General features: G+C 36.4%; 1 protein-coding gene across 9 annotated transcripts in view; it reads left to right on the top strand.

Moving 5' to 3' along the window:
- SLC4A10 (solute carrier family 4 member 10) overlaps positions 1-13,648 on the top strand; it is a 171,431-nt gene that overhangs the window by 54,511 nt on the left and 103,272 nt on the right. For 3 of the 9 annotated variants that reach the window (XR_004498203.1, XM_015634508.2, XM_015634507.3), the window contains exon 1: positions 2,157-2,478. The exons of 2 other annotated variants lie outside the window; for them this stretch is intronic. Coding sequence is in view for 5 of the 7 variants with exons in the window: in XM_015634508.2 (XP_015489994.1) it covers positions 2,398-2,478 (81 nt within the window). In the remaining 2 variants the exon portion in view is untranslated. Of the gene's footprint in view, positions 1-2,156; positions 2,479-13,648 lie in introns of those variants that run through there. 4 more of the 9 variants (XM_015634514.2, XM_015634512.2, XM_015634513.2 and 1 more) reach the window with 3 other exon arrangements.

The following is a 13,648-nucleotide window of genomic DNA, read 5'->3' as shown; positions in this document are numbered from 1 at the left end:
GTCTGACAGCTGTGGGGATAGCCCCAGCTGTGTGGTTTTTCTTCTGAATAGAGATCATCCTGCAGTACAAGGTTTGCACAGCGAGAGCTACATAATATTTATGAATAGTGGCTTGGCAACCTACCTTTTTAATATAACTTCTTACCATCTTTCTGGCCTTCATATCCTAGCAAGTGGCTTTTGGGGACTTGGAAGTGGTTGCCAGCAACTTAGAGATGTGGGATTGTACTCCCTGGTATAGTTCTAAGTAGATATTGGTCAGAATGAATTGCAGAACTCAGGGTATGTACAGGAGAAAGTAACTTAATATTTAGTGCTGGTATATTATTTTTTTTGTAAATTACCATTGAAAATAAAAATATTACCTTTGCTGATATTCCTGTTCCATACTGATGCAGGGAAAGCTGTTTTCTCCTTTTATTGCTAGATTGCTCTTGTTTGTTTTTTGAAGGGTCTTTTGTCTCCTTGTGCATATGCATTTATTTTTGTGTGCATAGATTTAGTAATATTTTCTGGGTTGAAAGTGACTTAATGAGTTAATCTGGGGAAAGTTGAAAAGTGGCAGCTTTTGAGAACATTCACAATGTTCAGAAGTGGCTCCCTGACTGCCACTGCCAGCAGCAGTAAAAAGACAATGTCAGGCTGTTGGACATCAGGATTAACTCTCAGAGAATATAAAAAGCAGCATCAAGTTGAGCATTATCTGGTTCTCTGCTGCACTTCAGAGCTTCAGTGGCTGGCTCTGCCAGGTGCTGGACACTTCACTGGAGACCCTGTACAGTTCCCTTTCCCTGGAGATGGAGCATCCTTATGTTGAGGCAGTTGTACACTATAAAGTAAACCAGTTAAAACTGATAGCAGGTAGCTTCTCCCTCTACAGGGAAATACGTGGTATTCATGGATGAGACCAGTTTGCTTTTATAAGTGCCATAATGGGAATGACTGTAAACTAAATTTGATTAACTCTTCAGTTACACAAAGGAGCGATTACTACAACTGTATAATAATAATGTTAAATTAACAGGATAGGATCTGGGTGAATTAATTCAGAACCATTTGCTTTGCTTTCAGCTTCTGCTTACATTTTGAAGTAAAAAAGGACATCCAAATTAATTTGAATAACACTTGAAACAAACCGAAGTTAAATTAGGGTAGAGTTTTTTCTTCCAAGTTTTATTTGTCAGTAAAATTCAATTGGTAGCAAAGTGTTTCAACATGCCTTGAGAGAAAGTTCCTGTGTGTTTAAGGAGATGAACTGAATGCCTCAAAATTAGTATCACTATGTGAACACAAATAATTGTTCTGTGGGTCTGGAATTCAGAGAAATTACTAAATGATACTTTTACCAGTTTGGTGGCACTGTTTCATCTTAGTTCTGTGAAGTGTTTTTTTTTTGTTTGCATGTTTCCTGCCATAATACAAGGAAGAGTAAATATAAATAATGATTTATAATAATAAGTTTCATTTGGAAATTTCAATCTGTATAAAACATATGTTTTAATAAAAAGTTCAGTTATTACTTTGTAGTCTTAATAATTTTAAAATTATTAAGGAGTTTATTGTACATTGTTAGCTTGAAAGGTCTTCCATATCAGAAAAAATTCATGCATGATTGTTTTGTTTGATATCAAACCACATTTTTGCTGTCATAACACTGGCACATTTTCAAGTCATGCTGTTTTCTGGCTGCTAGCAGGGAGTAATGGAAACAATGCAGTGATCATGCAATTTATTAAAAATAGACACTAAAATACTAGGCAAGCGATGTTTTTAATATAAAAAGGACTAGGATTCCTAAGGCTGCATAAAAATAGCTGTTTCAGCATCACAGAGGAATTAAAATACCTTGCTGCCTGTGAGTTGTTTATAATTTATTTCTGGTGATTTTCCTTTAGATCAGATTGTGATGCTTCTTGTGAATGGTGACTGTGCTTGCTGAGGAGTGGTCATGCAAGCAAAATCTGATAACCTCGATATGTCACTTCATCTGCCGTTTTTCTTTCGTTAATGCAAAGCTGGTTGCATAATATCTAATTTCTCCTTTAGCTGACCAGAGATGAAAACAAAATCTATAATGGCAGTGCTAGGTTTTATAAAAAACGCAAGTGAGGACTTGAAGGATGTGGCTTGTTCTGTTTGGACGATGCAGGATTGCTTTAAGCAGTAAGCTTACTGTTTTCAGATGGCATTAGCAGCATCAGTGATATAGCTGTGTCAGCCTCCTCGACTGCTGGATGTCTGTAATCGCACGGAGGAAACTATATTTAAGATCTGATATCTTGAGGGTAATGACTCCAGCACTTACTGATGGACAGAATGGCTGTTAATGCTTTCTTCACTAGCCCAGAAGATTTTGAAAGATAGATAGGTCTGTGATGTACTTTGATAAGGCAGGAAATGCAATTTTTGGGGGTCTCTGGAAATAGAAAGGTCATGCAGCTTGGAACCGGTGAGACTTTACAGTCCCTAAGTCATCAGGTATGACCTCATGGTTTATACTAATATTTCTAACACAGGGTTTGTTTTACAGTTTCAGGTCATTTGCAGTCTCTTTGTCTGTGTAATTGCTTCATGTTGGATTTGCCACAGGATTTATAGGGTAGACTGTTTACATAAGCAGAGCAACGTATATCTTAGAATTCTAATGTGTTAATTTTTATCTGAACAATGTAAGGTTATTCTCTATATATTTTCAACCTGTTTTATTGTGAATATGTTTTCTTTTAACTAATTAATGGTGAAGGGTTATCTTTTTGCTGTAAAGTAAAATGACAAGATTGTATTGCATTTTATTTTGCTTTATCTTTACATGACACACAAAAGCTATTGTGATGGTTTTTGTTTGTTACATGAAATGCAGTATAAGGCAGCTGTTTACCTACAGTGCCAGGTTATTTAAAACAACGTACCACATTGTGTAACAGGACGGAGCTATTCTGCAGGCACAGATCTTGCTACATTTTGCAGCAGTTGATTCTTTTTCTTTTTGCTTCATTTCAAATCAGTTTTAAAAATAGCTCAGGGAATATAACAGTGAAAGTTTGGCAAGATAACTCTCCTCTTTTTAATTATTACACTCAGTGAAGCATACTAATACTAATGGGTTGTAGAAGAGAAGATTAATATCTTAAAAATTTAGAATATTGTTAAAAACCAGATTAATTTTATTGAAGCATGTATCTTTTTTTTTTTTTGTAACTGCTGTCAACTTTATTGCAATACTAATACTTGTAGATATGCTAATGTGTTGTGATGATATACAGAAAAGTCAGAGTACATAAAAGAAAACAAGTATATGGGTGTTTTACATAGAAAGATAGTGGCCTAATTTCATATCTGGATCACAAAATGGATTTGGAGATACTGTTACCACTTTAGGTGTTATAAACATTAGATAATGGCTGCTGTATTCCCTTGAATACATCACAGAGCAATTGTATTTAAAATTGTAAGAGAAATTTATTTTAAAAAGGGATATTCGGCTCCATCTTAAGAAATTCTACATATATTTGCAGAACATTTCCATGGCAACGTGTTTGACCATGTGTTTTAAAAGCTCAGCTGTAGCCTGAAAGTAGTGGCAATTTTTCTGTCTCTTGCTTTACCCTTGTGGAACAATAATTTTCACGTATAACTGGACAGCAGATTGGCAAGGGTGAGCGGTATTTTCTGACCCCAAAGCACAGGATTAAGTGATCAAGATTTAAAAATATTTTCATGTATCCACCTAGAAATGTAAACATGTGAGTAATGGATTTTATGTTGCATTTAGAACTATATTCAGATTTCACCCCATTTAATAACATTTTGCTGGAGCCGTATGTGTGTGGGAGACAACAGAAAATCTGACTTAGGTTTGTGCAGCAATGGTAAAAATGTCTGTCTTTTAATTTTTAATTAGAAACATATTTGTAGAAAGTACTGTATTACTTGTACTCACCATAAATTCCAGTTTCTCAGTCTACTTTATCCATCTGACATTCTTATTAATAATGGGAAAAGACTGCCCTGCTCTTAAACTTGATTAAGGTTGGCATGACTTAACTATACCTTTCTTTTGCTACAAGATCCTTCTAATCTGTTAGAATTTATTTTCAGTATTTTGATGTGTTAGTCACAATGAGTACATTCTGTTTCTTGGCATTGGAATGAAATTCCTGAAAGTATTGGTTTCATGGTATTTTGGTGCTTTGCAGAGTATTTATAGACCTTTTAATAGGACCAACCCTCCCCCAGCTTCTTTGTTTTCCTTATTCAGTTTACAATCTTAGCTTCATTTTGAGGTTGCTCCTTCTTTGCTCATTTGAAATAATTAGATCTCCATGGAATTTTGCATCTGGAAGCTACAGCAGTAGGTTGTGCTTGTCCTGAACTCTCTTTCATCACTTACACTAATTCTGCAAACTGCATTCTGGATGGCTTTGGAATGTATCATTGATATAATCTCCAGTAGTGCAGTGGACATCCATTGCAGCCTGTTGACAGTGGAAACTATCGACAGAGGAAAATAAATGGGTGAAAAATTCTTGCTTGAGGAAGTTTGTGTTTAGGTCATTCTGTTTTGAAGCCACACTATTACTGACTATTGGAGAAGAATGTATTAAGGAAGTAAAGTTCTTTTGTAAGAGAAAAAATTGCAGCAAGATAGAGTTAGACACATGAAAGCAGGGAATTAAACTGATCTGAAAACTTAAAACTACAAACTATTTTGCTTGTTTTACTTGTTTAGCCCCCACCTCCAGCCCCCTAAAAAAGACAGGTTTGAAAGAGCCTTGCTGATATTTGGACATACTGCACAAGAGTAGAGTCACTGAATCCAGGGCACTGTGTTAGTAGCAACTTAACAGGAAGACATTTTTGTGCCTTCTTGAAAACTGTATAATCTCTCTTCAAGATGATTGGTACTGTCAGTATTTAAAGAATGCTGTGTAAGGAAGGATCTCTCTAAATAAAGAATTCTTTTTCCTTGACTGAGCATAATGAATACGCATCCATGAGTATGCGTTTCCTTATCTTCAAAACACTGCAATTTACAGGACTCTCTGATGAAGGTCTGGTAGAGAAACACTGTTATAAGAACAATTGGGCAAGAGGCCAAATATTTGTGTCATTTAACAGTTTTAAACAATTATGCTTTTGCTCATGCACATCCACAGTTGTGGTGCTTTTTCTTGTTAGTGGTTGCTGTCCTGATTCCACAGTACTGACTTATTTTTGTAAGTTGTAGTGCCAGTTTTTAAGGAAATGAGAACACTGGGACAAATGGGAGATCATGACCAAACCTTTGCAAAACACTAGAAGCAAAGAGTACTTTCAGAGTTTGCTGAAAGAATTTAAATCTTTTTGGTGTACTTTTAGGTGTTCTTCCTAAGACATGACCATCTTCTCTGGTCAAATACTTCTCAGTAAGTATTTTAATTCATGTATCAAGTAATTTGGCCTAATGACCAGAATTAGGGAAGGGTGACTATAAGCATATCAGAAAGGTTTAAAACATAAAGTAACATAGCATAAATATGTAATAGCTGACATCATGATCACAAAATACATAGCTACACAATGGGTATTCCAAGAATGTTCCACTCTATTTAGTGTTCCAAAAATATCATCATATGGTCATTCTGAATAAAGATTATTTGTAAGAATTTTCCTAAGATGCAGTCTGAAAATGTGAATAAATCACAATTATACTAGGGTAATCTGATAAAAAAAAAATAGAACAGAGTAATATTTAATCCCCAAAAATTCCAGTAGAGGTAGAACCACCTAAGATGAAGTAGTAGGGAAGCTGAGCATATTAACACAGTAAAAGAGAATGGTTATGCATTACCTAGAGTGGCATTTTTGAAAGAAGAAACGATCTCAGTTCATTCTCTCTCTCCATCCTACGCCTCTGTTTTCACCCTCCCATCCCATAATGAACTTCCTAAATAATATGACTTATTCATGTTGTTTCTTGTTTCCTTGCATGACCATATTTATTTTGCCTTAAATTTTCAATAAATGTTATTAATAAAAGGATCCCATTAACATAAGTGCTGTTACACTACTGCGGTCAGTGGCTTTGCTCTCATTATAATTCTTTTAAGTAGAAGCTGATGCATAATTCTGGTAAATTCCAATAGATTGCTTCATTAGTAAAATCAATATTAACCACAGATCACACAGAGTAAACTCCATTCTTCTTGCCATACTGTTCTCAGTGTGACCCTAAAATTGCTTTCCTGAGCCATTTAAACAATGTACATACTAGCAAGGAGACTACGAGACATGACTGATGATAAGTCAGGGAAATACTGCTCTTCCTTTATTGTTAAAGGGGACCAAGTTTTTTCTTATGTTCAAGTGATACTTCTCTTATTTGGCTTGTATCTGTTTGCTCTTACCCTCTCACTGGGCAGCACCAAGAGTCTGGCTAGGTCTTCTCTGCATTGCCACCAGTGAGGGAGTTGTATGTTCTGGTAAGACACCGCTGAGCCTTCTCTTTCCAGGCTGGAACAGTCCCAGCACTCTCAGCCTCTCCTTTGATGACCTTTTTGTTCCTTTACTGGGCTTACTTCCTTATGTCCATTTCACTCATGTAAGAAGGGAATCCAGACCTGCTTAGAGCTCTCTAGTTATATCTCAACAGGGCTCAGTAGAGGGGCAGAATCACATTATCTGGTGAGGAAACTTGGATTGTCAAGTTTCTAGTCAATTAATTACGGAAAAATTTGCACAGGGACCCTTGAAAAATGAGGACTGAATGTGCAGAAAATTATAATTGGTATTCTTTTGGAGAAGGAAAGCTTTGAAAATATCTTTGCTTAATTCATAGTAGTCATTTTAGTGATTAAACCTCTTGTTGTTTTGAAATGTCGTATATGGAATCTACATCCCCCAATACTAATTGATATAAGCAGAGAATAAATCCTAAAGGGAAAGGCTAGACTAATGTTTTGAGCTAAGCAAACTTCAAAGTAGCTGAATAAAAGGATATTATCTAGTATGTAAACCCTGTATGTAAAAAGGTAAACTAAATGGAACATGACCTAGACGGATTCAAGAGCTGTGTTTTCAGTCAACTTGACAAAAAATAATTTGTTAATTTCTAGTTTTGCTTGAAATTCAGAGTGAACTCAGAGTTCTCAAATGGTCTCAAGTGTTGCAGCAACCATCAGCTGATAAAAAACATTCAGCTTGGTATATTGAATGATGTAAAACAGGAATTAAGTGACATTAGGGAGTGTCGAGGTATAGTAAAATTTTTCTCATTTTACAATAGCTTCCCTGTGTTCCCCCAGGCTGCTTAAATGAAACAAAAATGTATATAGGAGCCTTCAGTGATTTAAGATCCATCCATATCTTTCCCGCTAGCATAATGAGTTCACTTGCTTAAATTCTCTTTATTAAAGATTTTATGCAGGCACGCAGAGTCATTAAAATACATGCGAGGAATCATACCCATATGGTTTGTATCCACATTTAACGCAATTAAAAGTATTCTAGCCAAAGCAATATCAGCTTTATGTCCCAATCCTGTGATTAGAACTTTCTGGGAAAGGCAGTGTCATGTTTATGTCTGAATCCTGCAGATGGAAAAGGAGAGAAATACCTTGTCCTTATATTGATTAGGGGAGCTCCAGTTATGCAAGACCATTCAGGTGTGCAGTTCTGTTTGGGAGACAGAAACAGTGGTGTTGGTGTGGTGGAGACCTGATAGCAAGTTCATGATGTGAGGGGATGAACTATGCTTTGGGTGAGTTCTTCTCAGAGAGGTAAACATGCAGCTCAGTTATACCAGCTGATGTCACATTTTAGTTAATTTTTAGAGGGTATTTAAGTGTTTATATTCTTTTTTCCTTCTAAGGTTATCTAAAATACTTCATACTTGAAAAATAACAATCCTTCTCTTTCCCTTTTTTCCTTCCCACTGTTTTCTAACTTTTCTTGTCCGTTTTGGTAAATAAAGAATTTTTGACTCCATACAAGTATGTGTGTCTTAAGCAGTGGTTGTGCAAATCAGAAGTTGTAATTTAAGGTCAGACAAATTTCAGTATATAAGAAAATTGAGATTGCTTGGTGTTACCTCAGTGTTGTCTGCCATGTAACATTTGTAATGGAGTTCACTGAATGATCAATAGAAAAATCTAACACATACAAAAAAATACAAAATTATGATTTCATAACAGTGATAGTAATGCAGTGATTTTTTTATTGTGTTTTACCTGCTGCTGAAGACTGTTGCTGGGTGCTTTGATTCCACATGACAAGTGTAGGCCTAGCTCTGTGAGTACTACTAAGGATGAAGCTCAGTGTCTGATAACTGGCTTGATCTTACCTTTAGAATATCAATTAATGTAGTTAGTTGTGCTAATATATGACAAAAATATGACATTTTAGATTACCTGGGCACAGGGTTTAATGGCAGTGGCTGGATACTGCAAGTGAAGTTTACCTGGCACGTGAAATGTGAAACATACAGGCATGGAAAGCTGTGTTGGTGTTCTTGTCTTCCAGAAGGAGCTGAGGACCTCTTTCTCTGGGAACTTGATTGCCTTGTTGCCTTCGGCAGACCGGATCCTCTGCTGGATCTCAGTGTTCTGTCACCAGTCCTTCTGCACGTAGTCATGAGTGAATTTCTCATTGCTGCTTAGTGAATGTCTCACAGTGACTCACTGGATTTTGTTATTGCCCAGTCTGCCTTCTGCTCCCCTCCTCCTCTTTCCTTAGTGATTTTCTAGTTTGTAGGGTGCAGATGTGCTGAAATTTCTCAGCCATATAACTTCTAATGCAAACACGCATATTTGCCGTAGATGTCTGTGAAAGATGTAATTTGTGCTGTCAAAAGTAGTTACTAGCACTGCCTTGTGTCCTGAACATCTACAGCAACAGAAAGCTCAGCACAGAAGTGAGACATACTCTGAGTCCTTTTCTTGCCTCCTTCAATAGATAGAACTGTTAAATTGTTTCCTTTTTAGTATCATTTGCAATTGCAGAGACAAGAATTAAATATACGTTTTAAGTAATGTCTGTATCATCAGCTATAAACAAATTTTGCTGGTAACTGCTTAGATTTTATTTCCCTCATGAGCCTCCTTTCATGTTCAGAGAAGTGTCATTATCAATTTCTAGTTTAATTTCCATTTAATTTTCCTGTCTTTGCTTGGCTACACTGTGCACACCTGTAGTTCTCTAATTTAATGTAGGAATGTAAAGAATGGCACCTTTCTCTTCTGGGAGAACTGAAGAATATCTTACTCTGTTCATTCAAGTCATAGCAAACAAGATTCAGGCTCTTTTGCTTTGGACACTTTTGTCAGCTTCTTCTGTAGAGCTGGGCAGCAGGGATCCTGTAAAGTAAATTGGTTAAGCCTTGGAGCCAATGCTGTTCCCGTAATGGATGTTCCTGCCTCCCCAGCATGTTCATCACCAAATATCTTCCTCTCTTGGTTTGTAGTCTGCCATTTGGGACAGGCACTGATATAGCAGACCACAGAGGAACGCCACCACACTTCTCAGAAAACAGCAGGTTTCCAGTTCAAAGGTATGAAGGGAGATTTCAATAAGAACATTACACACCATATATAGTGTTTCACCTGTAGAATTTGGCATTATAAGCAGCCTTTTGTCGACTCAAATACATTCTGTTGGATGGATATGCAAATTTAATACTCCTTCTAGGCTGGCTAGAAATGTAAATCAGCATAAGAGTAAGAAGAAAACTGAGCAAGGAGGAACATTCAGAAAGTGTTTGAAACAAGACACATCAAATACAAGGTAACAATATTACACGGAATTTCAGTTTTTGTCATTGACAGATTAAAAACACCATCACATCTTTGCTAATATTTTGCCATAATTTGCCATTAACATTACTTTTGTGATTCAACATGACAGAAAATGAACAAGAATCAGAATAATCATGAATAAAATTTTCAAGGAAATCATAGTAGTATCTATTAATGGAACTATGCTCAAGATTTATTGACTTAATCCTTTGCTGTTGAAAAGGAGATATTTCTTATTTATTACTTAGCAATTAACTAGTAGTCTCTACTTCATCTCCTCTCCCCACAATACTCTTTTTAGCAGATAAATAGTAAATGGGCATATGGGTGATGGTTAAGCTAAACTTGCTGTTCCAGTGCTTGTGAGCTTGGATGATCAGGCTTCCAGGGTGCCCTGTGCAAATCAAGTCCACCGCTAAAGGGACTTGTGGGGACATTTGCTTTTTTTGGTTCTCTTCTTTTATTCCTCTACAAAAAAATTATTCAGTTTAAATGTAGAATGTACAGGGAGAAGCCGTTTCAGTCTTTAGTGGTCTTATAAAAGCTTTGGGTCTTCTTTGTTTGAAGGATAGACAAAGATTCAAGGGAGATTCCAGATCTGTTCTTCTGAGTTCCTGTTGTTGCTTCTTGTCTCTCACTGAATTTTTCTCTGCACTGTGCCAGTTTAAAATATGCTCATTCTGTTTCTAAGCAGAGGAATGCTCTTGTGATGTGCACTGTTTAAAGTGTTCTGCTACAGTCCATGGCAATGCTATATTTAAAGATAATTTTAATCTGGAATCTCATCTAGCTCCCATTTACTATACAGGAGTTGTGCAAGTTAATGTAGGATTTCATACACCTTTTGAAGAGTAATGTCTTTGTGTGTTATGTTTCCATCTACTGAGAATTCTACCACTTATATTTGTAATCCTGACGGGTTGCAACCTACTTCCTAGAATTTTGTATTCTGCCATATTTGTATCAGCAGATGAAATTATCTTAGAGCATTAATGTTCCGAAGAAAATAAAATGATTCCACATTTCCATTTCTGAGCGTTGGTGCCTCTTTGTTTTTCAAGTGTACATATTTGTGACTATAATAGCATATCAGAGTCACAGCAAAGGAGTGGTTTTCAATTAACTTATTTTCTTTTCCCCTTCTTTTTCATTTATTTTTTTTCCTTTTTAAATGAATCAACTCCTATTTAATGTGTTGAAATCTGTGGTCCCCATATAGCAGATGTGATTGTACCCATATTTGGGGGCCAAAAGCCCTGTGCAACTTTTTGGGATATGTATGGTTTAAAATACATTAGCTGGCCTTACTCTGTTTACAGCCTTCAGAAGTGTACTTGAACATAATCATTGGTAGTTACATATCACAAATATGAGCTGTGGTGTTTGGCTTGAAAAGAACAAACAAGCTTAAAATAACAAAACAAGCTACTTAAAAAGATCTTTAACATTCCTCTGCAAGAATCCAGGCATCTGTACGTCCAAGAATACGTAAGAACCAGTGACGTTATTTACTCCCTCGTGTACTATATCTTGAGAAGAATTAAGGAATCACTATGTATTTCTGGCAAATGATCCATAAATGTGATTAAAATTCCTGTGAGAATAGGACTCAGATAAGTCCAGTTCCACATTACAAAAGATTTATTGGTGTACCTTGGCATGAACTTTTAGTGTTGTTACAGAGCATACAAGTATAAAACGCTTTGACCAGTACCGCTTATATGGACTTGGCATGCAGTATAAGCTTCAGGGGATTAAATCTTTCCTAGTATAACTATGTCAGAGCAAATCATCCTTATCAGACAGCATTTGAAATCACCATGTTGTTTGTTAAAACAAATAATGTATGTCAGAGAGTATATGCGTAACAGCTTCAGATAACAGAAGTTTCAGGATTTATGAAAGAACAATTGGTATGGTGCTATTTCTTTCTTTTGTGGTTTTTGATTACTTTATTGGTGCCAATTTATCTCTCTGTTTTCTGATGCTTTTCATGTTCTATATCAACCTATGTCTGGATTACACTTTGGTTTAATGTCCTTTCCTTCTTCCCTTAGATTACACCTGCCTCTTGTTCAGCTTGTGAAATTCCCTTTTTTTTCTTCAAGTGCAAAACTCTTTGTCTTCTCTATTATTTGGTCTTCTGATTTTCTTGATGTTTCTCAAATGTTACTGATCTCAAAGAATCTAGATGTTTTATTTCTACCTCCTGCTGTTCCTTCCAGCCCACAGAGATATTTTCCTTTATTAACCCTGCATCTTCTCTGCTTCTTTCGGTGGAGACTGTTACCTAAAACATTATTTACTCTGAATTTGGGTCAAAGAATTAGATACTTCTGTGCTGTTCTGAGATCTTCCTGCTCCTATTTACTATTTATTTAGCAACAGAACTGCCTCTGCCTGTCTTTCTAATGTTTTTATGGTGTGGATACATACAACTATACCCATTCCCATCTCTGTCTGACTTTGACTTGTGACTTTCTTCCATTCATAATTTCTCACCCTTCAGTCTCCATATGGATAGCCATCCAACTCTGTAGCTGCCCTGGTGCTGTTTCTCATTTGAACTATATACCATGTGCCAAATCATCTACACGCTTGAGTTGGTCTTCTCTCTGCACTGTGTTATCCAAATTCCTTTACTGTGGTAACTATTGGGAACTTTTAAAAGATTTTTATTGTCTCTCTCTTGGAATGGGACTCTGTAAAACTTCTGTTTTCTGGATCTTGATGATCTTGATTTCCTTTACTCCTCTTTAGTTTCTTCTATCAGCTTATCAGTTCCCTTTAAGCATTATTTTTTGTTCTTCTCACACAGTTCCAAACCTTTCTGACATTCATGGTCCTGGCTGACTCCCAGTATCCATTTTCTCAGTTCCCAATGCCATCTGCAATGCCTCGGAGATACTGCTGACTATCTCTGGTGAAAATCTTTTGATTCTGCTGACTTTCTGTGTTTCTTAATCTCTGGGATTTCTGTCATCTGTTATGAATATTTTTGCTTGCAGTTTTGCCTGTTCTGTATTTTTTATTAGTCATACAGCCCTCCATTTAGTTTATCTACTACCCCATCTCTCCATGTGAATTTCTTAAAACTAACAAACGAAGGTCAAAATTCAAGCTTCCTTTTTGTTTACTGAAACACTTCTAAGTTTTTTCTTTGTAGTCTTTGAACCTGTTTCAGTTAACTTTTTCCTGTTCCTGTCCACATTCTGACCTTTTTTTTAAAATTTTTGCTCTCTCCTTTAATTCCTTCCCTTACACAAGAAATATGTCTGAGTCTCTTCATATTAAAAAAATAGCTCAGAATAAGCCAAACCTCTACTTCAGAAGTTTCTATTCACCAGATTAACGTCCTAACCCTTGACGTTCTTCATCTTCTCCCACTCCCCACTCCTCCCATTCGTATGCTTTGTACACTTGTCTTAACTTGTCTTCTAATGCCTTTCTAGAACTGCTCACTTCTGGTTTCTGTCTTTTGCACTGAAATTTATGTCACTAATGTTCCATTTGACTTCTTCCTGGAGGAATTCCAGTCTAATCCTTTATTCTCCTCCACTCCATCTGTCATCTCTCTGTGATGCTATGTTATAGTCTTCACTAAATTTTGTTGTTCTTAGACATTTGTCATTTTGTCCTTGTTGATTGTTTCTCTTTACAGACTCAATTTTTTATTGGGTGGGTCTTCCTCTCCCCCTTCTCTTTCTGTATGTAGGTGTGTGTTTAGATCTCTCAGGAATCCATTCTCAGCTTTGCATCCTCCTCCACACCTTACTTCAGATAATTTAGCCATGAGCCTGACCTTTATGAATGCACTACTGCTTTATTTTTTAGTGGTTTTCCCCCAGTCCAGTTTTTTTTTTTCCCTGCTTAGCTCA

This window comes from Parus major, chromosome 7 (assembly GCF_001522545.3).
Source record: "Parus major isolate Abel chromosome 7, Parus_major1.1, whole genome shotgun sequence".
NCBI lineage: Eukaryota > Metazoa > Chordata > Aves > Passeriformes > Paridae > Parus > Parus major.
This window is presented reverse-complemented; position numbering and strand designations above follow the sequence as displayed.